Here is a 26372-nt window from a genome sequence, read left to right as displayed (position 1 = left end):
TAACATTAACCGTCAGTCAGAATAAAAAGTCTCTTTTTTGGGGGGAAATTATTATAATAATAAAATAATAATAATTATTACTATTAAAGTTAGAATATGAAAACCAATAACTTTATTTGTACAGTACCTTAAAAAGCACACAAAGTGGTTTACAGGAGTTTCAATTCATTGCGGTACCTTCATTTGGCTTTCTTCTGGCTTAGGTAAGGTATTGCTCGTTTGCTTACTAATGTAGTGGGAGCATGTAGGGTGAACATATAAATTAAAGCATAAAGTAAAAGTGCTTATTCTTCTTTATGAATTATTGCTTAGAAATTCCCAAAGGGAAGGACATCTGTAGGCATGGAAAAAAAACTAGCTTTAGTTCCCTTTCCCAGTAATGGTACTGTTTGTGACGATTAGGACTTACGGGAATTTCTCTCTTTTTTCCTCAGCAGACTTTCTCCCTTTTAGTAGAACGCAAGAAATCTGCTCCCTTCTTTTTTTGTTTCTCCTCTATGTACAAGACCAGTTCTCAATATGTCTTAAACTGCTTCTACATCAGCTGTGATTCATTCAGTACGTCAGTCATTTCTCGGAACCAACCATCCAAAGTCAGTATACTCCTCCCCTGGGTCAGCCCTACCACATCTATAATACTGTCACTGCTGTTTGTGTTGGCATGGGATCGATGGCTTCACAGTCAGTTAATCTGACCTGATCTGTGCTGCAGTAGTGGGGCCATAACATACTTGCGGTTGTTCATTTTCACCTGTCTCTTATTGTCAGTAGAAGTAAAAGGCAAGAGGACCACCTTATTCTGGGAAGAAAAGGAGTGGCGACTGAGTTGTAGTGGGTGTGTGTACTAAAACATCATAGCACAGTGCTAACAGAAGTGATAAAGTACTACATCAACTAGCTATATGAGGTGTATAACAAGTTAGTGTAGAGGGTTTAATCTCCTAGCAACCAAATATATTCAAGCAACTCTTAAATCCATATATGGAGACATGAAAAGGTTATAGAGGTCTTGGAAAACAATGATCTAATACTTACAGAGGCAGATAGTGATATGATTCAGGATGTAATGATCGTCATAAAAGATTTAAAAAATTGAATCTGTTGCTCACTGCCAAATGTATATTTCTCATTTAGAAATTATTTGCTGATCAAACATTATAAAGCCCATAAATAGTTATTTTGAGCCCGAATGAACATTTGGGCTCAAAATAACTATTGATTGACAGCTACCTAACATCATCTAAATGCTCTTTTTCATCTTCATGAATATTCAGATTGTAATAACAATTTTAAAAAGGTGTACACGGCCCACTCAGTGATGAATAACAATAAACAGCTGGAAAGTCAATAAAGCGTGTTTGTGCCAACTCGTAGACATTCTGTTGTTATGAAAGTTAAAAGCCACCACCTAGTTTTTTTTCACCAACACTTTACCATTACGTAGCTTTAGTTAGTGTACGACGCTCACGCCATGTTATAATGGTGCAGTGTGTTAGTGCCAGCCAAAATATCACACTGATTTCGAAGATTTGTCTTGCATAAACAGAAGCCAGTTGCTTCTGTGAGCAGCAGGGTGGTACTGGCTGACACACTGATAATCAATAGTGGTAAATAATGCTCTGATATTGATTGATCATTGGTTTGTTCCAGTGTCCACAAAGCACTGCTCCACTTTTATGTCAAACACATTGCTAATTGTTCTACCATTTCAACAGACTGGAAGCAGTTTTTAAGTTGTTCTGTCTGACTAGTTCCCTCTCTTTTTTTAATTTAGCACTGTTCCTCCACCCAGGCTGATTACATTGTCCCTCACTCCTTAATTAATGAACAGACTGAGGAATGAGCAATTTAGAGCTCATCTGCTCTGAGATAACAAGATGGAGCACAGCTTTATTTGCAAAGCAGAAGGAGGAGAAGGATATTAGGGGAAAGTTTGCAGTTACGTTTTGATGGATGATTTACCTCTTGAGGGATGCAAACATACTGTAGTCACCCAAGTCAGTTGTGTTCACACTAAGTACGACTGAAACAATATTCAGCACCTCATCATCACTTCTGTGCAGACCCTTTGGAAAGCTGTGCCTTTTCAGGCTTCTGTCTTGGATATTATTATTTCATTTTCTTCACTTGAAACCCACTCCTGCACCTAATGTAAGAACAAAATTAAAAATTTTCTGTTTGTTCACCAAGCTATGCTAATTGCAGATGCTCAGATTAAGCTCTTTGGTCATTTTTTGTGTGTGTTGTGTACAGCTTCTCCTTGTTCTCCCCAAATGTGGGCATATGTATATAGATTTTAACATCTGTCAGTCATTTACACTGGTTTGCAATTTCTGCACAGTATTAGTATTAGTATGCTCAACAATGACTATAATGGCCACTGCCTGGAAAAAAAAGGAGATTTTGACCCCTGTGAACATCTGGAGACCCAGCAGTTAACAGCTTATTGCAAATCATTTTTAGAACAGGATAGTCACAAGAACCTTTTTACAGTATGTTAAACTTTTCTTTGACAGCTAACATCATCTAAACACTCTTTTCGTTTTCATGAATACTCAGATTGTAATAACAATTTCAAAAAGGTGTACACGGCCCACTCAGTGATGAAGTAAGTCAACAAAGCGTGTTTGTGCCAGATTGCTTGGATGGATTAAGGTGTTAGGATCCCCCTCCCGTGATACCGTCTGGTTTTTTTTGTCTTAGTTAGACAGACCTCCCAAGTGACTGAGTTTAATTCCCTCTTTCTCTGTGTCACTGTTGTCTCTCATCTGCTACTTCTATGCTATCTACTATCTTTGCTTTCCTTGTTCTTTCTTATCTCTCTTCTTGCTTGTTCTGTGTCTCCATCAACCTCTCTGCCTCTCAACACAGGTACCCACAGCCAGTCAGCAGCCATTCAGCTGAAGGAATCCCAGGGTGGAAAAAGCCAGCGAGCAGAAGAGCACCTCCTAAGCCATCCTGGCACTCTCACCCCACCAAATTGGACTCCAGTTCTCACAGCTCATGAGGAACCAATGGACCATGAGTTGCAGAGGGGGCAACTGAATTCTGACCCAAACCCAGGGCCTAACAAGAGGGCAATGGAAGGTCTGGGGACTGAAGAAATAGTCAAGGTTGAAACAAGCATAAGAAAGATTAATGGACAAGATAGCGTAGGTGGGGCCTCCAGCTCCTACAGGCCAACTCGCAGGGGATTCCCAAGACCAAGCGCCCATAATCACTTTGACATAAACGAGCACCTGCCCTGGATGATTGTACTGCTGCTGTTGCTGGTGCTGGTGGTGATCGTAGTGTGTAGTGTGAAGCAGAGCTCTCAGGTGTTGAAGAAGGGCCCAATGCAGGACCCGAGCAGCATCATGGAGAAGGCAATTCAAAAGAAACCACCTGCACCACTAACTCAAGCCCGAGAGAAGTGGATCTACTATTCCAACGGACAAGGTAAACCTACTGGATCTTTTGGTGTTGGAAACTGCTTTTCAACTGAGGTAGAAACACAGTTAGATCTTCAGAAGAGTCTCTAAGACTTTGAAATTGCACACATTCAAATATTTTGATAACTTGGGGTTTGGTGCTGAAGTTGTGGAACATAAAAATCTATCTCTATCATGTCTCTTAGTTCGAGGGGTTAGGGTTAGGAGTTAGGGTAATTCAGCGACATGGATGAATAAAGGGAGAATTAATCATTTGATGTGAATTTGGGGGCTTCAAAGTTAATCTACTCGTAACCTTTAATCAAGTGACTGAAGAAACTACTAACATGACAAAGGGTCTTACCATGGCCATTGTGTTTTTTGTAAACTCAGCATTGTTTCTACTAAATGCTCTACATCTGCAGCTCACAGGAGGCTGCAGACTCTTAGTTACTCAGTGCAGATCTCAGGCTAACGTTATAGTGTGCGTGAATTCTGCTTGTGAACTGCGTAGATCCATCTGTTGATTGGACCTCTATTGGTATCTGGCCAAATCAGTTTTGACCCACAGCACATGGTGTGCAGGACAGTGGTTACACAAGCGAGGATATGACCCTGTTGTACAATCCTGCTGTCACAAACCACCCCAACAGGTGCTCAGGTCGCCTTGCTGCTCTTAGTTCTCCAGCTTCATCTCAGTGCATCTTCCTTCCCTTTTTTTCTTTTTTAGTTTTATCTTCTTATTGTATTTTTCTTTGTCTTTCTTTTCCTTTTTGTTACAAATTTCCTGGTGTTTCTTCAATTTTCATTTTTATTTTTTCTCTCCCCCTCATCCACTGTGCCTTTATTAACTCTTGTGTCCTATCATCCCTGTGGTAAACCTGCCTTTCTGTTTGCTTTTAATCATATCTCTACCTTCTAATTTCCTTTCTGTTCTTTGCTTACTTGTTTTTTCTTTTTTCTTTCTGTTTCCTGTCAACTCTCAGCCCCGTACCGATTCCACCCTCCCCTCCACAGTTTCTTATTGCCACTCTCTGTAGCTACAGATTGAGCTGTAGGATTGAATTTTTTCTACAAGTAGAAAACATTCAACCCTACAGCACAGATCTTGATTTCACACTGACTCAGGACAAGAGACCCAGACTCAGGGAACATATCCTGACAGAGACACTCAAGTCTCAAGTAGAAATCTGTGTATGTGTGTATGTAACCTTGTGTGTGTGTGTGTTCTTTGATCAAGCTGAGACATCCGCTACCCTCTCTCTGCTCCCTCATTGACTGACCACAGAGAACTGGAATAATCTGGTTTCAGCTGCATCAGAGTTGTTGTTTGGTTGGCAAGGAACATTAGTGGGTCAATCTGGTCTCTTACAGAGTGACAAAGAGATATATGGAGAAAAGCGAAATGAAGAGGGAACGTGAGATAGTGCTGGAGTTGTGTGTGTGTTGTTTGGAGGGGTTAAGGTTTGACACAGGAAGTGTTATACTGTTGCTGGCTAACCACATTGGGCTTTCTCTGCTGTTACCTAGCAGCCCTGATACTTAAGATGCCTGTTATAGAAAGGAAAGGTAGGCAGTTAGAGAAACACAAGTAAATTTTATGAAGCTATCAATTATCATTCAACTTTACAACTCCCAGCTTTACCAACATGGTAAATGTGATGGTCTTGAGTTGAGTCAAAGCATTTTTGGCTTATACAGTTACTTCTTTTTAATACTCTTGATTTTTTAAAATATAAAAATAGGTCTTTCTTTTAGAAGTTCATACATTGAACAAATGACTAATAGCAACAGTAGACTTATTAGATATATGAGCTAACTTTACAATTGTAGCATTTGTATGAAAAAATAAATCCTCTGTGCTTATTTATAGTGGGTGGACCTAAAATAACCATAACCGCAACCGCCTGGCGAAGTTGGAAACAAAATATTTAAATAAGGGCCAAATTTTCAAAGATTGATGTAATCTCACAGCAAATCAAGATTCAGTATGCTTCAAAAACTGTTTTCTATAGTTCATTATGAGTGCAGGAAGCCCCACCCAGCTGCTATCCTTGCTTTTTGGGTTTAAGCGGGAGGAGTGAAAAGGGCACCTGAGTGGCTGGGAGTCCCAGTTTGATATAAATAAGGATTATTTTGTACTATGGATCATGCAGGTCTACTTTAATGTAAAAGAAGTTAAATTATGGAGCTCCTGGTTTGGAGCTTGTTTTGTCTCTGTTGGATGTGCAAATAAGCAGTTAATTGCTGAAGTTTGTCATGTTAACTTTATATGGTAATAATAGTTTTGTGTTTACAGCTTGTCCTGATTCTGCCAAGTGACAAAAGAAAATGAAGAAACAAAAAAAACCCCAGTTAATTGTGCCTCATGTTGTTTTGTTTTATTTCAAATGGATCTAAGATCAGATTATGTTTAACAGGAAATGATCTGGACTGTGTTACCGCCATGTTTCTCATTCCTGGATCTTGGAACCAAAAACCCTACTGGTGCTTAAACCGAACAAAACAAACATTGCCTTGACCTGGTAATGTGAGTACATTTTAGTGTTCTTAAAAGAATGCTGACAGATAAACAGCACCTGCTAGAATAGATTGGTGTCAGAATCTACAACAACAGGTGTCCCCTAGGATACAGTTCCTAAATGCACGACAATGGGCAAATCATTTGGAAAAACTACTTGATGAAACTCATTAAACACATTAAAGTGAATGAAGTCTGGCTTTCAAATGAACCTGTTTAAATGATTCTGTGTTTTTGTGCATTATGTGTGTGTTCTCCTGATTAGATGAATAATCCACTGCCCATGTGTATGCATTTAGGTGAAGATATATGTATACACATGCAACCCCCAAATAGCCACTTTTCTCTGCTTTTTACTCTCTGGAACATATAACAAAACAGCTTCTTAATACTTCCAAGGTGTGTGGCTGGCTTTGCTTCAAGGTTGTAACGCCCCTTTACTGGGGCCGTTAAAGCATTTGTGCAATAAAGGGAAAAAGAAAGGGAAACGTCAAAGCACAGATCACACACATACAGTGTTTGGCATTTGGTCAGGGCTGGCCAGGAAGTAGTGAAATGTGCTACTTCTCCACAGCAGGGGTTGAATGGGGCTCTCCAGGGCTGCAGCCTAGATTTGTGTTATTGGGATCTGAGAAATATATTTGTTTTCTGAAACAAAGGCCAGCAATTAAAATGAAATGAAGGTCAGTGAATATGCTGTGTTATTCCAACATTAAGTCACCTAGAAGTGTCTGAAATGACCTTTCAGATTGTGGTTTGGATTTACATAGTGATTAGCCAAGTGTGCAGAAGTCAAAAAGAAGGCTTATGGTCTAACTTCTAGTACACATTCTACGCGGCAGTGTTTGTGAACACCTAAGAATATGAATGCCTGTAAGGCATAGCCCAAAGATTCATTCATTCATTGTATTAATTATTCCATTAAGACACAAATGACAGACTGAGATCAAGGAACTAAGATCCAACCAAGAAGATACATTTTGATTAAACAGTTCCATGGATTTTATGCCTGATTCCTCTCTATTTGAAATGATCTGGAATTATTTCACAGGAATATACAATTCATAATAAAATATTATCTAGCAGAAATGTGTGTTTTTCATATACTTGATTGGATGATTAAGCCTGGCTAGATCTTTTGCCAGGGGCATCAACATAAGGCACTTTTAAACCACAGGAACTTTCTCCTATAACTTCTTGAGTTAAAAGTTCACTGTCCTTCTATGTCTGTGCTACACGAACTAGGGACTGTCAAAGTTCTTAGGAACCCTTTTTTCCAGTATAGGTATCCTTGCACAGAAGCAATGTGCCAAAGAGGTACATAAAGACTTGGCATTTTGGCTCAGTCACAGAGTCCTAGAGATCAGTCAGTGACCCACTGGGAACCACTGATTACCAGCTTCCAATAGCTGCTCTTAGTTGCTGTGAAGTTTCTAAAACCCAGTTCATGCAGGCCTAGAGATCAGTTGGCAACTATCTGGTAACAACTGGTTAGGAAAAATGCTGATTCTGCAACTGGTTGGTGAGTGGTTGCTGGCAGTCTCTAGCATGGCATTCAGAGTTGCAATGAAAAGCAGGTTGCTGCAGTGAATAGTAGTTTGCATGGAAAACACAAATTTGTCTGCAAATACTTGCAAACTACTTGCCAAGTTGTAGTGAAAGAGTGAGAAATGTGAAAAAACTACGCCCTCTTCCTCCATCAATGCATTTCCCAATAATTGCCACTTATGTACTGAACTACTAACTGATTTGCTGAGATGAGGGTTGTCCCACCTGTCCCTAAAAAGTTATTAAACTATTAAAAGTAGGAAGGATATTAACCTGTTGTAGTGCTGGGAATAAAACCTTTACAACTGCTATTTTGTGACTTTTGAGGTTATTTTTACCAGACTTGACTGGTGATCCTGTACAAGAAGTTATGTCCCATTGGATAGTGTAACAGAATATATAATTTCAGAATATGTGGGGCCATCATGGCTCAAGAGTTGGCAGTTCGTCTTGTAATCGGAAGGTTGCTGGTTCGAGCCCCGGCTCCGACAGTCTCGGTCATTGTGTCCTTGGGCAAGACACTTCACCCGTTGCCCACTGGTGGTGGTCAGAGGGCCCGGTGGCGCCAGTGTCTGGCAGCCTCGCCTCCAGCCAACACTCGCCAATAGGGCTGGGGGATATATCGAGTTTTTAAATGGGGCGATCGTGGCTCAAGAGTTGGCAGTTCGTCTTGAAATCGGAAGGTTGCCAGTGAGCCTCTGTCAGTGCGCCCCAGCGCAGCTGTGGCTACAATGTAGCTTGCCATCACCAGTGTGTGAATGTGTGGATGACTAAATGTGTAAAGCGCTTTGGGGTCCTTAGGGACTAGTAAAGGGCTATACAAATACAGGCCATTTGCCATTTAAATATATATCGATATATTTTTATATGAGATGTGACAATATTGTTTATATCGATATAGTCTATGTTGCATTATGATTATACTTGTGGAGCCGCAAGTTTGCCTCTCTTTCGTCCACTTTTGTCTCTACGCAACGCTTACTCTGCCTCGCCTCTCTCCTTCACTGAACACAACTACCCCTCCCCCATCGCTTCACCTGCAGGCAACAACAAGATGGACACTGCAACTATCAAAGAGGAGCTGGTCGGTAAAAAGAAAACATTTGAAAATTAGTAATTTAGAGATCCACGTTAGCGCGGTTAGGTCGTTAATGCGTTGACAAAGTCCAGCCCCACGCAAGGGGTGATCCGCGATAACTCGTTAACTGCTTTAATGCAGTTATGGCCTTAACGTCATTTTAACAAGATTAACGCTGGCAGCACTAATTATTATTAGTATTATTTGGAGTGTCAGATGAGCAGCAGTGTATTCTGTAGAGAATGTCGAGAAAGCGTCCTGACTAAAGGTTGGAGCACTACTAGTATTTTCACTATTTACAACAGCGCCATGAAGTGCAAAATGAAGAGTGTGTGAAACTGCGTCCTGTATCCCAGACCACGAAGTCTCACAGCCTCCTGCACCGAAACAAACCAGCTTACAAAACTCGTATACCGTATTTTTCGGCTGTAAGCTTACACTAAAATCCTTTCATTTTCTCAAAAATGGACAGTGAGCCTTATGTATGAATTCTGGTTATGTTTACTGACCGCAAACTGATTTTATGTGGTACACGGCGCTCAGAAATCTGTCAAAAAATGTTTTATTACGACTTTGGCAAGCTACGAAGCCGCACTACTTAATGCATTGTCAAAGCAATATGGCTACCATAGTCAGGAGCCTCGCGGAGTAATACGTACTGTGCTTCAACGTAATATTGCACGGATTATTATCGTGTGTGTATAAGGACCACAAATGGCACCTGTTAAGAGACATGGTTACAAAGCGGATTTCAAACTCGAGGCTGTCAGTCACGCAATAGAACATGGGAACAGAGCAGCTGCAAAATCTGTCAGTCTTTGTTATTATGCTCAGCGTCTTTTTAGTTTACATTTTGAATGCACAATTGTGATCTTTTTGTTATGCACAAAAACAACATTGTTTTATTTTATATATGGAGTATTATTATTTAATAAATGCTGATAATTGATTTCTGAGTAATTTTTTCATGTACATCTACGCTGTATGTTAATAAAAGTGCCTGTGTGAGATCTGAGACACAGCTTTGACTAAGAACTTTTGTTCTTACTTTATGGCAAAAAAAACCTTCTTCAATATATATCTTCTTCGAGATATATATTGTATATCGCCATCCAGCTAAAGAATATCAAGATATGAATTTTGGGCCATATCGCCTAGCCCTACTCACTAACTAGTTAGAAGATAATTTTTTTTCTCTAGTTACCAGATGTTGCCAGGGGTTTGCCAACTGATCAGTTGCTGTGTGTCACTGAGCCAAAGGCTACAATGTTGCTAGATATGTAAGCATCTGTTAGCTTTTAAATATAATGACTAATAGCCCTCCTGTTGTGTGCACTCCAACCCCCCTTACTTTAGTGTTCCGGTCACCATTGACCGGTCTGTTTTAACAGTTCTCAAATTAAAAATTCTAAAATTCAGTGGCTGTGTCAATGGGTCGTTCAGTCGTTTGTTCAGTGGTCATTCAGTGGGCCATTCAGTGGGTGGTTCAGTAGGTCGTAAAGTGGGTCTTTTATTTTGTCATTCAGGGGGTCAGTGGCCAAAGGGGGTGGGGGGTTGGGGGGTGGATTCCCATTCATTTTCTATGATGGTCGCTTTTGACTGGGAACACCACAGATGTAACAAAGTTGATTAAAACACTCAAAATTCAACGAAAGAGGTGCTCATCACTTTTATATGTTCAAGTGCATAGTGTGGAGGATGTCATAAGGCCTCGAGGAATTTGTAAATTGGTCAGATTTGACCCGAGCACGACAGGAAAGACAGTGAAGTTCCCACTTTATAAGAATTACAGTGCAATGTTGAGGTATCAAAGAGAAATCTTTCGATACAGCTTCACTGTTCCATCTGTGCCAGGTATAGCATCATAGCATTTCAGCAAGTGGATAGTGCTACAACTTAAAACTGCAACTCCGTTCTTACCACTTGGACAGGTTGCAGTTGCCTGGCTAACAGCTTTCATGGTTGAAACCCTGCCTTTGCAACTACTTTTTCTCTATTGTCAACAGATTGTCAAGACATCCATCTACTTGTTGTGGTTGTAGATGTTGTTGTGCCAACCAGCAGTTGGCTAATACATGACTTTAGCGTTTCTGTTTGTTATGCAAATGCATACAGAAGATATAGTTCTTGGAAAATTCGACAGTGATCACGTAACCTAGGGGAGTCCCTAGAACTCTTTGGACCGAAAAGTGCTTTTTGACACTGCACAATGAAACTGATATGTGTTCCTTTAATCGCTTGTGTTTGAGTATGTAATAATAATAAAGTGATGTGATTATGTTTCTCATACAAGGTTTGTTGCATTATCAAAACTGCTCTTTCCAATCAGTCCAAAACAGCTGTGACATTTTGTGTATGCAGTTTTTAGTGATGGCTTACAAAGATGGAAAAACACATTGTATTCCTGTAAGATGACATCAAATAAAGGCAGGCTGCACTTAGTGTGGTTACCAGCCATATTATTTACAACCTATATTTCCAAAGTAAGTTGCACACTGTTGAGGAAAACATGAAGGAAAACAACATTCTAACTACCCACCATCCTTCCTCATTAAACATCCACACCGTTAATAATGCCAGGTTCCACATCCAAGCCCAGTGGGGAGTCGTGTTAGAATATACTTTGTGCAGTAACAGGGTGGGCTGGGGTAGCCTGCTCTCTGTTCAGCCTGGGATTGATTGTGGAGTAGAGTTTGAGGAGTTTGTTGCCTGGTTAGAGGTACACAGTTCCTGTTGCACTCCCACACAGTCACATAAACAATTCACTAATTTATTGTTTTGTGTTCCTAAATTGGAATGAACGTGAGAGGAATATCTGATGTGATTAATTCAACAAAATGGTATTTGTAAAGACGTTGACGCACAAAGCACCCTGCTTCCCATCATGCTACACGCAATAACGGTACAGAGGTGAGACCACCTGTTGGATCTAGTGTTTGTTTTCCCCAATTTCCCAATTCTCAGTTGGGTTTTAAGGAGTTTCCTGGACCATGTTCTGTAGCAATATTATCAGTAATTGGGGCTTACTGCATGTCCATATTACTGAGAAGTCTAATATTCTTGAATTCTAAAATTTTAAGTGTTAACTGCTTAGATTATGCTTTTATGCTAATAAGTCTCAGAAGTGGTGTCACTGGCATTGCAATCAGGTCAAAATATTCATTATGTCCAAAATCATGCACAAGTTAACAATATACTTTTATGTTGTTTCTATGGCTCTCTTGTTGGAGGATTTATTGTGAATGCGACGTTCTGGGAACACCTAGAAGATATTACTTTAAACAAACATTCAGGTAAACTCAAGGATGAACTGATTTGATTTTCTTGGTCAAAAAGTCAGTGTCACGGTTATGAAATAGAATACAGGGTGGGCCATTTATATGGATACACCATAATAAAATGGGAATGGTTGGTGATATTAAAGTCCTGTTTGTGGCACATTAGTATATGTGAGGGGGCAAACTCCTCAAGATGGGTGGTGACCATGGTGGCCATTTAGAAGTCGGCCATCTTGGATACAACTTTTGTTTGTTCAATAGGAAGAGGGCCATGTGACACATCAAACTTATTGGTAATGTCACAAGAAAAACAATGGTGTGCTTGGTTTCAACGTAACTTTATTCTTTCATGAGTTGATAAAATGTGTTCAATGTGCTGCCCATTGTGTTGGATTGTCAATGCAACCCTCTTCTCCCACTCTTCACACACTGATAGCAACATCGCAGGAGAAATGCCAGCACAGGCATCCAGTATCCGTAGTTTCAGGTGCTGCACATCTCGTATCTTCACACCATAGACAATTGCCTTCAGATGACCCCAAAGATAAAAGCCTAAGGGGGTCAGATCGGGAGACCTTGGGGGCCATTCAACTGGCCCACGACGACCAATCCACTTTCCAGGAAACTGTTTATCTAGGAATGCTCGGACCTGGCACCCATAATGTGGTGGTGCACCATCTTGCTGGAAAAACTCAGGGAACGTGCCAGCTTCAGTGCATAAAGAGGGAAACACATCATCATGTAGCAATTTCAAATATCCAGTGGCCTTGAGGTTTCCATTGATGAAGAATGGACCCACTATCGTTGTACCCCATATACCACACCAAACCATCACTTTTGTTGGTCCAACAGTCTTGGAGGGATCCATCCAATGTGGGTTAGTGTCAGACCAATAGCGGTGGTTTTGTTTGTTAACTTCACCATTCACATAAAAGTTTGCCTCATCACTGAACAAAATCTTCTGCGTGAACTGAGGGTCCTGTTCCAATTTTTGTTTTGCCCATTCTGCAAATTCTGTGCGCCGATCTGGGTCATCCTCGTTGAGATGCTGCAGTAGCTGGAGTTTGTAAGGGTGCCATTTGTGAGTAGCTAATATCCGCCGAAGGGATGTTCGACTAATGCCACTCTCCAGTGACATGCGGCGAGTGCTACGCTGTGGGCTTTTGCTGAATGAAGCTAGGACAGCCACTGATGTTTCTTCATCAGTGACAGTTTTCTTGCGTCCACATTTTGGCAAATCCAACACTGAACCAGTTTCACGAAACTTAGCAAGCAGTTTGCTAACTGTAGCATGGGAGATGGGTGGTCTCGTAGGGTGTCTTGCATTGAAATCTGCTGCAATGACCCGGTTACTGCGTTCACCAGATATCAACACAATTTCGATCCGCTCCTCACGTGTTAACCTCTTCGACATGTCAATGGCTGTGAACAAAGAGAAACTTGTAAATAACTCATGAAAGAATAATGTTACGTTGAAACCAAGCACACCATTGTTTTTCTTGTGACATTACCAATAAGTTTGATGTGTCACATGGCCCTCTTCCTATTGAAAAAACAAAAGTTGTATCCAAGATGGCCGACTTCTAAATGGCCACCATGGTCACCACCCATCTTGAGGAGTTTGCCCCCTCACATATACTAATGTGCCACAAACAGGACTTTAATATCACCAACCATTCCCATTTTATTACGGTGTATCTATATAAATGGCCCACCCTGTAGAATAGAATAGAATAGAATAGAATAGAACAGAACGCCTTTATTGTCACTATACAGATGTACAGTGAAATACAGAGCATCTCGTACGCAGTGCAAACATGTATGTGTGTGTGTGTCTGTGTAAGGGGGGGGGGGGGGGGGGTGCAGAGTTCTTCAGCACGATATATATATATATATATATATATATGAACAGTATTTAGACAAAAAATATATCAACTCTGAACACCATGCTGCCAACTTCAGGACTTCCTCTCTGTAGGCTGCCTTGTCCCCCTTTTGAGATGAGTCCGACTACAGTCAGCAAATTTGATGATGTTGTGGGTCGAACTGCATTTGCGGTATTGAGAGAATACAGGAGGGGGCTCAGCACACAGCCCTTTGGGGAGCAGGTGCACAGTGAGCATGAGTCTTACAGTCTGGGCCAGTTTGTAAGAAAGTCCTTTATCCAGGCACGTGTGAGAGAGGGGAGGCCAAGAGTGACCAGTTTGGTGATGAGGATGTCCAGGATGATTGTAATGAAAGCTGAGCTGTAGTCCACAAAGAGCATTTGGACGTAGCTTTGCCGCTGTTCTAGGTGGCCCAGCACAGAGTGGAGGTCTATGGTGATGGTGTTTTCTGTGGATCTGTTCACGCGGTATGCAAACTGGTAGGGGCCAAAGTCTGGGAGGAGGTAGTCCTTGATGTGTTGAAGGACTTGTCTCTCGAATCATTTCATGATTGTGTGTGCCCTGGGTGTGAGGGCCACAGGGCAGTAATCGTTCAGGCTAGTGATGGGAGACTTCATCGGCACTGGGATGATTGTGGCTGACTTTAGACAGGATGGGATGGTTGCCTGATCCAGTGAGAGGTTGAAGGGTCTGGTGAAGATGAGGGTGAGCTGGTGGGTACATGCTCTTAGCACCTTGCCAGGTACTCCATCTGGACTGACAGCCTTCCTGGGGTTCACTGCTAGGAACACATGTCTGACATCATGTTCTGTTACACTGACTGGAGAGCGGTGCAGGAACCAGGTAAGGATGGGAGCAGAGCTGAAGTAGATGAGTGCTGCTGTTGTGGTGTTTCAAAGTGGGGAAAGAAGCCGTTTATTTCCTCTGCTAGCTGGACACTCAGATTTTCTGTCTTCGCAGTGCAGCCTTGTGGTTTATGATGTCTTGTATACCCTGCTACACGTCACATGTGTGTTGTCACTGGACATGTGGAACACTATGCTTTTTTTTGTGGTCTGTCTTGGCTTTTTTGATTCCCCTTTTCAGATCAGGTCAGGCAACCCTGTACAGAGCTCTGTACATGTTGTATATGTCTGTATATGTTTTTTATATTTTGTTAAACAGACATTACAGAATGCCTGGAGGGAGTTGAATTATAGTCAGCACAAAGACCCAGTCAGACTTGAGGATAAAATGACCAAGGTTTAGGTCACGATAAGAGCAGTGTCTTGAGTTAATTTCTTCTGAGTTGGCACTGAAGTTAACTTGAAGTCAAGGATAAACTGATTAGAATTTGTTGTTTAAAGGTCAGTTTCACTGTGACCTCTCTGAATTATTCATTAAATTTTATACAAATATCCAACAGGATAAAATGGAGAAATGATGATATTTTATCTTGTTGTATTTCCTGTTCCAGGGTCCTTAGAGTGTAAAACACTACAGTGGTCATTCACTATAACATGGTTCATCTCATGCCATGTCTGCTGAACAGTACAGAATGCGTTCAGCTTGTCAAATTTACATAAATCTTCGATCGCTAGCAGTGTAACTCTGAAGTGCTGTACTGTATGTTTGTAAGGTTTCTCCCTAACAAACACAACAATGTCGATGAAACGGTTTGCACCGCCGTGCCTTTGGTTTCATTCTATAATACTGGACTTATTTTTCTACGAAGGTTTGAACTTTGAGAGTGTTTAAACAAGAGAGAAAAGTATGAAAATGTTCGTGCCTATCTGAGAAAAGTGTATAGTGTGTAGTGAGGGGTTTTACAGCCTTAAAACATCTATAATAATTGTAAAAAATGAAGTTGGCTACTTAGGAGATTTCACCTATCACGGGTTATTTTTGGAACGTAACTCCCGTGATAAATGAGAGACCACTGTACTTCTATTGTCAGTTATCAGTTATTATCAAGTTGGTTTTAACAGTAACTCTTTTTTTTTTTTTTTAAATCTGACTCAATAGCAAAGATTTATACATTTGTATTAGTAAGAGTTTGTAATTATGCATACAACAGTTTTGAACTTTCAGTGATTTAGAACACAACATTTAAAACAAATCTCTCACAACTGTTAATCAGTGCTTTTGACCAATGGAGGAAGAGAAATAGGTAAAACAACCCCTTCCAACCTTCCAGCCATTCGTGCAAAAGTAAAATACTTTCTTAACCCTGTGAAGTCATCAGTGTTGACACTAAACTTTAACTCTGTGGTATCAGAATACAAATTCACAGATTTTTCCACCAAGGTCATGATAATTATGGGACAAAGAAAGCAATCATGCCTTTTGCAAAGTGCACTGGCTGTAGCTCAGGAAGTGTGAATGCTAGATAGAGGAGCACCAAGGTTGAAAAAGCATAGAAAAAAGTGTTTGTATACATGGTTGTGAATGAAGAAAGTTGCATAAAGTCCTCTGAGGGCTCAGGTAGACAAGATAAAATCCTCTATCCAAAATATAGAGTACATGTAAACGCATCTGCCAACTGAAATAGTAAATCACAAGACCTATGTAGGTCATTTAAATGTGTCCAGCTAGCTTTGGCAGTGAGGCGTGCAGAGCAGGGGGATTTCTTGTCTGTTGTTGTGTTTTATGGCCAGCGATGTGGATGAGAGTCGACAGTCTCCCAGCCCAGAAGGCTGGCACACAAGGTCCTCTGGGTGGCTCCAGCATTCGTGTGAGTGTATTAATCTAGAGTGTAATAGGGGATTGAGTGTGTGTATGTATTTATATATGTTTCCATGTGTGCACTCTTTCAGTCATGAGTTGTAAAGCCTTTTGGACTGGGGGAAGCTTGTAAAATGAGGTCAAATGAAACTGATCTGGTCACTTCTTTATTGGGTTAGTTTAGAGTTAGGGCTCTGATTTCAGCTTAGATTTAGCTTCATACGTTTGGGTAAGGAAAGGGTTCAAGATTTCAGATGGAAAATTAGAGTAAAATATTTCTCTGCAAACGTGTACAGACTTCACATGTCTGTGTATACCTGCTTTTTGGCTTGAGTGTTCTTGCATCTTTGTGTGTATACATTTATGTGCGCGTGAGTGTGTGTATGTAGATGCTAAGCCTTCAAGTACTATCGCTGGCTAAAATCCTTTTAATCTCTCAGCTCCAGTCTCTCTAAATAATCCCAGATTTATGCACTTTACTATTAATCAGAGATCAAATTGATGCTTATTGAAACTGGAAGAATTAATCCTTTTTTGATGCTGTGTTAATGTAGTACAAGAAGCTTCTGTAATACGGTTTTGCTGTTGACAATCCATCTTTCTCCTGCACCTTTTTTCCATTGATTATTATGCAATTTGACAAACATAATTATCGCTGGAGATTCCAGTAGTCATCAGTCCCGCACTTCACTGGTCAAACTCGCCTGCCATTCTGCTGACATAATAAAACAACAGATGGCATTTTAATAGCTAATCAACTGTAATTTTTAATCAAATGGATACAAAAGGACAACTATAACAACTTGTAGATAGATGTAGAACAAAATCAACTCAAAACATTTCATTTATAGACCTCCTCTTCCTACTGTCCTTAATTTAAATAAATAAATAATATGCAGAAAACTACCTGAATGCAATTATTGCTTCTCTGACAGCCTGGTGCAAAGAAAACAATATCACTAGTATTTACCTTGAGAAAATCAGAATGATTATGTTTGTTGAACTGACTGCAAATAGCAGACCTCATGGTTGCAATGTGTCTGCAATCTATCTGTACTCATGTAAGACTGCAATTATTTGGAAACTTTTGAGAATCTGCCTGAGAGTGGTTGCACTCTGTCTGAGTCTCTGGAGATCAATTGTCTCATACCAGGCGACTGGTGTACCTTGCGACCGAATACAGTCATGCAGATGTTGAGGGTTTTGCATGTCATACCTCTGGGTGTCCAGTTGGTTTCTGCAACAATTTGCAATTAATGCAATTATGTAAAAAAAAAAAACATTCAGTGCAGTGTCTGGGCAAACACCAACCTTTCCTAGATGTTAGGAGAGGAGGTTGCCATCCTTTTTTTTAGACTGTGACTGAGCAATATCCCAACCAAATTCTTTTAATTCCTATTATGAACCAATTAGTTTTTTAGTGCCTAAACCTAACCATTCATGGAGGTAAATTAAAACAAAACAAATCAATTTGTGAAAACAAAGTAAAATGAAGAATAAAAGTCCACTGAGAACTTAAATCAATTACCTAGCCCAGTGGTTCTCACACTTTTCACAATGAGTACCACATAAAATATATGGCTCTTGAAGTACCACCCTTATGAGCGACATTAAAGTACAGGCCTATTTAACACTACATAAAGTTTACACAAGACAATTTTATTTCTTATATAAATGTTATTTATTTTAACTGTCATAAGTAAGGTGTGACCATACATGCCAACCCTTTTTCATTGCCCCTCCCGAAAATCTCCCCGAGCCACCATTCTCCCGAATTTCTCCCGATTTTCCACCCGGACAACAAAATTGAAAAACCATATCCCAGAATTCATAGCACGGCCCAGCCAATTCAGGTTTCCAACAATGGCCGCAGCTACTTAGTTTTAATATTACTCTTATTACTCTTTCTGGGTCGCAAAAAAAACTTTTAACATATTTTCAGGTGATAATGTAGCTGTGTAAACTTCAAATTTCTGAACAGCGAACTCCCGGCACGTCATTTTTAAACCTCTGCGGCATCAGCATGCCTTTGCCGTTTTAAGGCCCAGGGAAACGAGCCTGCAAGTGCTCTGTAGCGGCCACTGGTGATAAGGAAAGGCTACTCCTCATAGAGGACTTATGCTCAGGCACACATTTTCTGGTTGACTCCAGCTCCCTCGGGAACTCAGAGTGCCGGCAGGCTAGTTTCCCTGGGCCTTAAAACTGCAAAGACAGCACGGCGCTATCATGCTGCTGATAAAACACAGCCCTTTTCCGCGGTGCTGCCGTGCCACAATCCCAGCCACCATTGATGAGTTGGAGGCCCCAAGGAGGATCGGTGGGGGCGGGGGAGATGCCGTTGGTGGGTCGGGAACTATCGCCTGGATGCCAAAGCTCCTGGTAGCCAGGAGAATGTAATCTGCTTCTTCTGTGAGTGAGCAGTAATCCTTTGTGGCCAGCAGCGGGGAGTTGGCGAGGCCAGCTCGCACCAGCAACTGTTGGAGGAAGACGGGTGAAGAGTGAAGAGGAATCCATTCCAAGCAAGGACATGAGCTTGAGAGCAGTACCATCACCCAGGCCTAAGAGAGAGGAGTTTCTTGGCCCGCTCTGCATCGGAGAGGGAGTAGTGCCGCAGCAGCAGCGCCTTGCAAGTGCTGTATTTCCCTTGGGTGGGGGTATATCGGGGGAGGGTCATCACACGGCAGGGGGACAGCAGATCCAGCGAAGACACCACATGATGGTATTTCATGTCGTCGGCTGAAATGCCACGAAGAGCAACCTGAACTTCGATGTGCACGAACCACGAAGGAGGGTCGTGAATCCAAAAATCTGGCAGCTTAACCAGCACAGCAACCACAGCAAAAATTAAAATTTACAGCTCTGCTATCACTTCAGACATAAATGAAGACAGAAAACTAAACAGCAGTGGTGTTTGTAGGGTTACTGAAGTTGGGCTAGCTGGTATATAATGATGTGCTGCATGGTGGCTAGCTACACAGCTATGTTAGCATAACATAAACACAGTGAAGCTGGAAGATGGATGCTAACTTTTTTCCACTCGATAAAATTTGACGCAAGAGTTCCCGAAGGTTAGGGACAAATTTAATCACATGGCAGAATGCTGTAAACGAACCAAACTTCAGTCAGGAGAACAACTGAGATAATCCATCCACAATACGAGGTTAGTCATTAATATACTGCTACATGGGCATGTAGTTACAGCGTATGGGTTAAAAAACTGAGCTTTAAAATGAACAGTGGTAATAAAAACCGCACTGCACTTTTGGTCACTCAGACCACATCACTTTCTCCAGAGATCAACTGCTAAACATCAGGCAGTCGTCTCAAAATAGTTCTTATCCATTTTTCATAAACCCGTAAAGTTGTTTGGAGATTTTAGTCGGAGGCGCAGCGGCTCTCTGTGGCTCCCAGAAGAGACACAGACGGGGGGACTCGTGCTGGTGTGCTGGTGAAACTACGTCGGCGAAGATTCCACACGGCACTCCCCAAATGCATCTCGCGAATCTCCGCTCTCTTCCAAACAAAGTCGATGAATTACTGCTTTTAAACCGGACTAACAAGGACTTTGCACGCTCTGCTTCCTTCTGCTTCACTGAATCCTGGCTCAGTGAGTGAATCCCAGACGCTGTCTTATATCTGCCAGGTTTCCAACTTCACCGGGCAGACCGCGGAACGGAGCTTTCAGGGAAAACAAAGGGTGGCGGAGTCTGCTTCTGCATTAACAAAGGTTGGAGTACTGATGTCACAGTGTTACAGAAATACTGCAGCCCAAACCTGGAAACTTTTTTCATCAACTGCAAACCGTTTTATTCACCGCGGGAGATTTCTTAATTCATGCTGGTCGGAGTTTACATCCCTCCTCAGGCTAACGCAAACAACGCACTGTGCGAGCTGGCTGACCAGATTACCACCCTGGAAAGGAAATTCCCGGATTCCTTTACAATTGTCCTAGAGGGTTTTAACAGAGCAAGCCTAAACCATGAACTTCCTAAATACAGACAGCATATAGACTGCCCCACCAGGGACAACATCACACTGGATCACTATTACACCACTTTAAAAGATGCCTATCGCTCTGTCCTCCGGGCAGCTTTGGGAGATTCTGATCACTGCCTGGTCCATCTTATTCCAGTTTATAGGCAACAACTCAAACGTGCCAAGCCTGTAGTCAAAACTGTGAAGAAGTGGACTAACGTAGCAGGAATTGCAGGACTGTTTTGACTGCACTGATTAGACTTCTTTTGAAGCTGCATCTGAGAACCTGGATGAGCTGACGGACACTGTGACATCATACATCAGTTTTTGTGAATATGTGTGTGCCAACCAAGACCTTTTGCACGTACAACAACAATAAACCATGGTTCACTCCTAAACTCCAACATTTTCATAAGGCCAGGGAGGACGCCTACAGAAGTGGTGATAGGGCCCTGTAGAAGCAGGCCAGGAACACACTGATCAAGGAGATTGTTGTGGAAAATTTAACAATAACCTGCAACACACCCAGTGAGCTTGATTTGAAGTGGGTTTAATAAACACATTCCAATGTGGAGAGAGCATCCCAGTGAAACCCTAGGACCATCTCTGAATTTTGGCCACCGCCCTTACATCTTAAATGCAGAGACACAGACAAAGAACATTCCACAAACTCTTATATGTTGGCCCCTCTTCACAGAGAGAATTATGACCTTGTTTTCTGCTTGGCCGTCACCTAAGGATTTACATCCCTGATAAGGAGAAGGAGTCCCACTATCTGTTCAACGTCTCCCATTACAATGGCCTCACTGTGTTAACATTTCACATGCATGCAATCTGGTGACAGGAGTGCTCTTACTATAGTAAAGTGAGAAAGTGATATTACTATAACTAATGTGATATGATTAAATATGTGATTAATACATGAGAAAAGAAATCTGCCACCACAAGATCAAAGTAGCTAAAAGGATCTACTCCCAGAAGCTGAAAGAACGGCTCTCAGCCAACGACCCTGCATCAGTGTGGAAGGGCCTGCGGGAAATCACCAGCTACAGACGCCCCCCACCCATTGTTGAAGCAAACAAAGACCTGGCCAACGAGTTAAATACATTTTACTGCAGGTTTGAGACAGACAGACTCTCACCCCTCACACTCCCCTCCCGAGAGACATTGTTTCAGACATTGACCCCTAACACACCTCTCCCCCCTCCCCCTCCTCAATCCAGACTCAGCAAGCTGCTTCAAACGCTCCACCATCATCCCGGTCCCCAAGAAACCCACCATTACAGGACTGAAAGATTACAGACCTGTTGCCTTGACGTCTGTGGTCATGAAATCCTTTGAACGACTGGTGTTAGCCCATTTGAAGGACACTAGTTGGACCCCCTGCAGTTTGCCTACCGGGAAAACAGGTCGGTGGATGATGCAGTGAACATGGGGCTGCATTACATCCTGCAACACCTCGACTGCTCAGGACCTTATGCCAGGGTCCTGTTTGTGGACTTTAGTTCGGCTTTTAACACCAACGTGCCTGAACTTCTCTCCTCCAAACTCTCCCAGCTCAGCGTGTCACCAGCTACCTGTCAGTGGATCACCAGCTTCCTGACAGACAGGAGGCTGTCAGGAGTGAGGCTGGGGGAGATCACCTCTAAAACTCAGTCCCTCAGTATTGGTGCCCCTCAAGGTTGTGTCCTCTCACCACTATTGTTCTCCCTCTACACTAAAGACTGCACTTCCAAGAACTCGGCTGTTAAACTCCTAAAGTTTGCAGATGACACCACCATCATTGGCCTCATTCAGGATGGTGATGAGCCTGCATACCGGCAGGAAGTTGAGCATCTGGTAATCTAATGCAGTCAGCACAATCTGGAGCTGAACACGCTTAAGACTGTAGAGATGACAGTAGACTTCAGGAGACATCCTTCAACAATGCTCCCCCTCACCATATCAGACAGCCCGGTGTCGACAGTGGAGATCTTCAAGTTCCTGGGTACCACCATCTCCCAGGACCTGAAGTGGGAGACCAACATCAACTCCATCCTCAAAAAGACCCAGCAGAGGATGTACTTCCTGAGACAACTGGGGAAGTACAGTCTTCCACAGGAGCTGCTAGTCCAGTTCTACACTACAGTCATTGAGTCTGTCCTGTCCTCCTCCATCGCAGTCTGGTATGGAGCAGCCACTAAACAGGACAAGCGCAGACTGCAGTGGATTGTACGGGCAGCAGAAAAGATCATCGGGGCCCCCCTGCCCTCCATCCAGGACCTGTACCTCTCAAGAACCAGGAAATGCGCAGGGAAAATCTTCACAGACCCCTCACAGCCTGGACACAGACTTTTTCACCTTCTGCCCTCTGGCAGACGGTATAGAAGACTGCAGACCAGGACCACCCGACATGGGCACAGTTTCTTTCCTCTCGCCATTTCCCTCCTAAACAGTTGAACTGTCACACTGCTCCCACTGCCAGACTGCAACTGCACCTTATGGACATTCTGTGGTATTCATTTCACATTTAACTAGGTTGTAACTGGAAGGTGTGACATTAAAACTACGTCTGGTAAAAACGAATAGTTATGTCTATAACTTCTGTTCCCTGAAGGAGAGGAACGAGGTACAACACATAAGTATGGGATATCACGCCCTCGCGTGTCCTGGCTGAAGAAACCTTTATTCACGCCTTTAAGGCAGATGACGTGTGATGACACGCGCACGGCCCCGCCTGCACATATAGCCGCTGTCATCACAGTCATCCCTCAGTTCGATAGCCGCTCTTCACCGAGCCAAACTGCTCAGTGGGGCCACCTTGTGTTGTACCTCGTTCCTCTCCTTCAGGGAACAGAAGTTATAGACATAACTATTCGTTCCCTTTCAGTCGATTCACTCGGTACAACACATAAGTATGGGACATATATACACGCCCCGCAGAGCAGCCACCGAACCGGAATCGGGCCACCACTTCCTTAGTGAGTGGTAGACCCAGCAGAAAGGACAGTATGAGCCACTGAAGGGGCTGTAACGGCCAACCGATAAAACTGCACAAAAGTGTGTGGTGATGCCCAACTAGCTGCCGCACAAATATCAGCTACAGGCACCCCTTTAAAAAGAGCCCATGAGGTTGCCATCCCCCTGGTGGAATGAGGTCTCACCCCGTGGGGCAAAGCAAGACCTCTGGTGCCGTATGCCAGTGAGATAGCTTCTATAATCCAGTGGGACAGCCTCTGTTTGGACAGAGATCTACCTCTATTTGGATTGGTGAAGCAGACAAACAGCTGGTCACATAAACGCACATTCTGAGTGCGCTCAATGTAGGTGCGTAGCACACGCACTGGACAAAGAGAATGCATCCTCCTCTGCTCCTCAGATGCAAAAGGAGGGGAGCAAAAGCTCAGCAACTCAAACTCCATTGAGCTATAAGATGCAGGCATGATCTTGGGAAAATAGGCAGCATTTGGACGCAATACGACCTTGTGGCCATCAGGAGAGAACTGTGTGCAGGAGGGATGCACAGACAGCGCATGAAGGTCACCCACTCGCTTTGCCGAAGCCAAAGCGATAAGTAATGCAGTCTTATATGAAAGAAATTTCATATCCACAGACTCAATGGGTTCAAACGGGGGCTACAAAGGGCCTCCAGCACCAAAGACAAGTCCCAAGCAGGGACACTGGACTTAAGCACGGGCCTCAGCCGGCGAACTCCTTTCAGAAAACGTATGGCGAGGGGATGTGCACCTAGTGTCACCCCGTCAAAGCCAATATGACAAGCAGATATAGCTGCTAAATAAACCTTAATTGTCGCTATCACACTAGGTGGCAGACCCCTGGCAATCAAGTTTAACCTCTCAGCAGGTAAGCATGAAGGCGCCACAGATCTGGGCGCAGATAAAACACTTCTCCTCCCGCCTGAGAGAGGAGATCCCTGCGGAGAGGAAGCTGCCAAGGACTCGCTGCTAGCAGGCTGATTATCTCTGCATACCATGACCTTGTGGGCCACCAAGGGGCCACTAGAATCAGAGAGAGGGAATGCCGATGCACTCGCTCTAGAACTGGAGATATCATTTCCACTGGGGGAAATGCATACAGGAGCAAGTCTGGCCATTGGTGCGCTAGCGCGTCCAAGCCCAAGGGTGCATCGTGGTCGATCATGGAGAAGAACAGGGGGCAGTGAGTATTTACCCTGGAAGCAAAAAGATCTATTTGTGCCTTGCCAAACAGATCCCAAATCTGAGCCACTATTAAAGGGTGTAACCTCCATTCTCTCACCAGAGGACCCCCCCTGGAGAGAAGGTCCGGCCCCAGGTTCAGGTGGCCCGGGACATGGGTGGCTCTTAGAGACAGAAAATGAACACTGCACCATAACAGCAGAGAGCGAGACAGCTTCAACAGGGGAAGAGAGCGTGTTCCTCCCTGCCTGTTTATGTAAGACACCACTGTTGAATTGTCCGTCCTGACTAAGACATGCTGGCCCTCCAGGACTGGACGGAAATGCTTTAGAGCTAAGAACACTGCTAACAGCTCTAAGTGGTTGATGTGCAGCTGGCGCTGGGCTGCGGACCAGATCCCTCTCACTGATGCACCCTCGCACAGCGCTCCCCACCCTCTTAGGGAAGCATCTGTGGACACCACCTTGCAAAACAACACCCTCCCAATCCGAGAGCCCTGATGCAGCAGCCTGGGCTTTCTCCAAGGACGGAGAGCTAGCATGCAAGACGCGGTTACCGGCAGCCTCCTCCGGAGGTGACGCGACGCACACAAACAGTGAGAGAGAGTCCAGCGTTGAAACGCTCTCATTTTTAACAGTCCAAGTGGTACTACGGCGATCATAGATGCCATCATGCCCAACAAGCTTAATATCGTCTGGAAACGCAGTCTGCGTCCCAGCTGAAACTGAGCGAGACAGCGAAGAAACGCGGCCACTCTGTGCTCCGACAAACGTGCGCGGCTGGAAAGAGAGCATATTTCCAAACCGAGGAAAGAAATCTGCTGACTCGGGATTAGCGAGCTCTTTTGAAAGTTCACAGAGAACCCCAGTGTCTGAATGTGTGACAGCACCAGTGACAGCTGTGTCTCCGCTTGCTCTCTGGAGCAAGCTACGAGAGCCCAGTCGTCTAGGTAGGCTAAGATGCGGATGCCTCTCTCTCTGAGGGGCGCTAGCGCTGCCTCGGCACATTTCGTAAAGGTGCAAGGAGCGAGCGACAGCCCGAACGGCAGCACTAGGTATTCGTAGGCTACGCCCTCGAATGCAAACCTCAGAAACTGCCTGTGTTTCAGGTGTATAGCCACATGAAAATAAGCATCTGTTAGATCGATTGTTGCAAACCAATCTCCAGGGCCGACTGCATTCAAGAGCTGTCTGAGTGTTAGCATCTTGAACCTGTACGTTCGTAGATACGTGTTCAAGACCCGCAGGTCGAGGATGGGACGAAGCCCCCCCCCCCTCTTTTCGGAACAACAAAATAACGGCTGTACCAACCTTTGTCTGCCTCCGAAGCGGGGACCACTCGTATTGCTCTTTTCTGCAATGGCGCCTTTATTTCCTCTCTGAGTATCATGGCCGCCTCGGTGTTGACAGTCGTGTTTAAGACTCTTTGGAAACGAGGCGGCTTGACCCGGAACTGCAACCGGTAACCCATGGCAACGGTTCGCAGCACCCACGGAGAGGGGGCGCAAGCGCGCCACTGAAGAAAGTGAGCAGCCAGCCGGCTGACCTGCAGCACAGTCGGCAGGGCATTGTCGCCCCCCAGTGTGTCTGCAGGGGACTGCATCACCTGCCTGATCTGGCTCATTCTGCCTGCAGGCTGAGCATTTGTGATTGTTTGAGGATAAACAACACTCTTAATTGATTGTAACATGGAAACATGTACATTCATACATTTTGTTGGAGGCACCTTTTCTGGGGCACAACAATGAAAAACAGCGGGAACACTCGATGTGGTCACCTGAACATTTAACACACCTGAATAGGGAGTTACCTGAGGC

At 43.4% G+C, this 26372-nt stretch overlaps 1 protein-coding gene across 1 annotated transcript in view; it reads left to right on the top strand.

The window, feature by feature from the left end:
* The window catches only part of tnfrsf21 (tumor necrosis factor receptor superfamily, member 21), an 89529-nt gene that overhangs the window by 18912 nt on the left and 44245 nt on the right, over positions 1-26372 (top strand). The window contains exon 3 of the mRNA XM_063495334.1: positions 2872-3438. Within this exon, the coding sequence (XP_063351404.1) occupies positions 2872-3438 (567 nt within the window). The remainder of the gene's footprint in view (positions 1-2871; positions 3439-26372) is intronic.

This window comes from Pelmatolapia mariae, linkage group LG15 (assembly GCF_036321145.2).
Source record: "Pelmatolapia mariae isolate MD_Pm_ZW linkage group LG15, Pm_UMD_F_2, whole genome shotgun sequence".
In the NCBI taxonomy this organism is placed as follows: Eukaryota; Metazoa; Chordata; class Actinopteri; order Cichliformes; family Cichlidae; genus Pelmatolapia; species Pelmatolapia mariae.
This window is presented reverse-complemented; position numbering and strand designations above follow the sequence as displayed.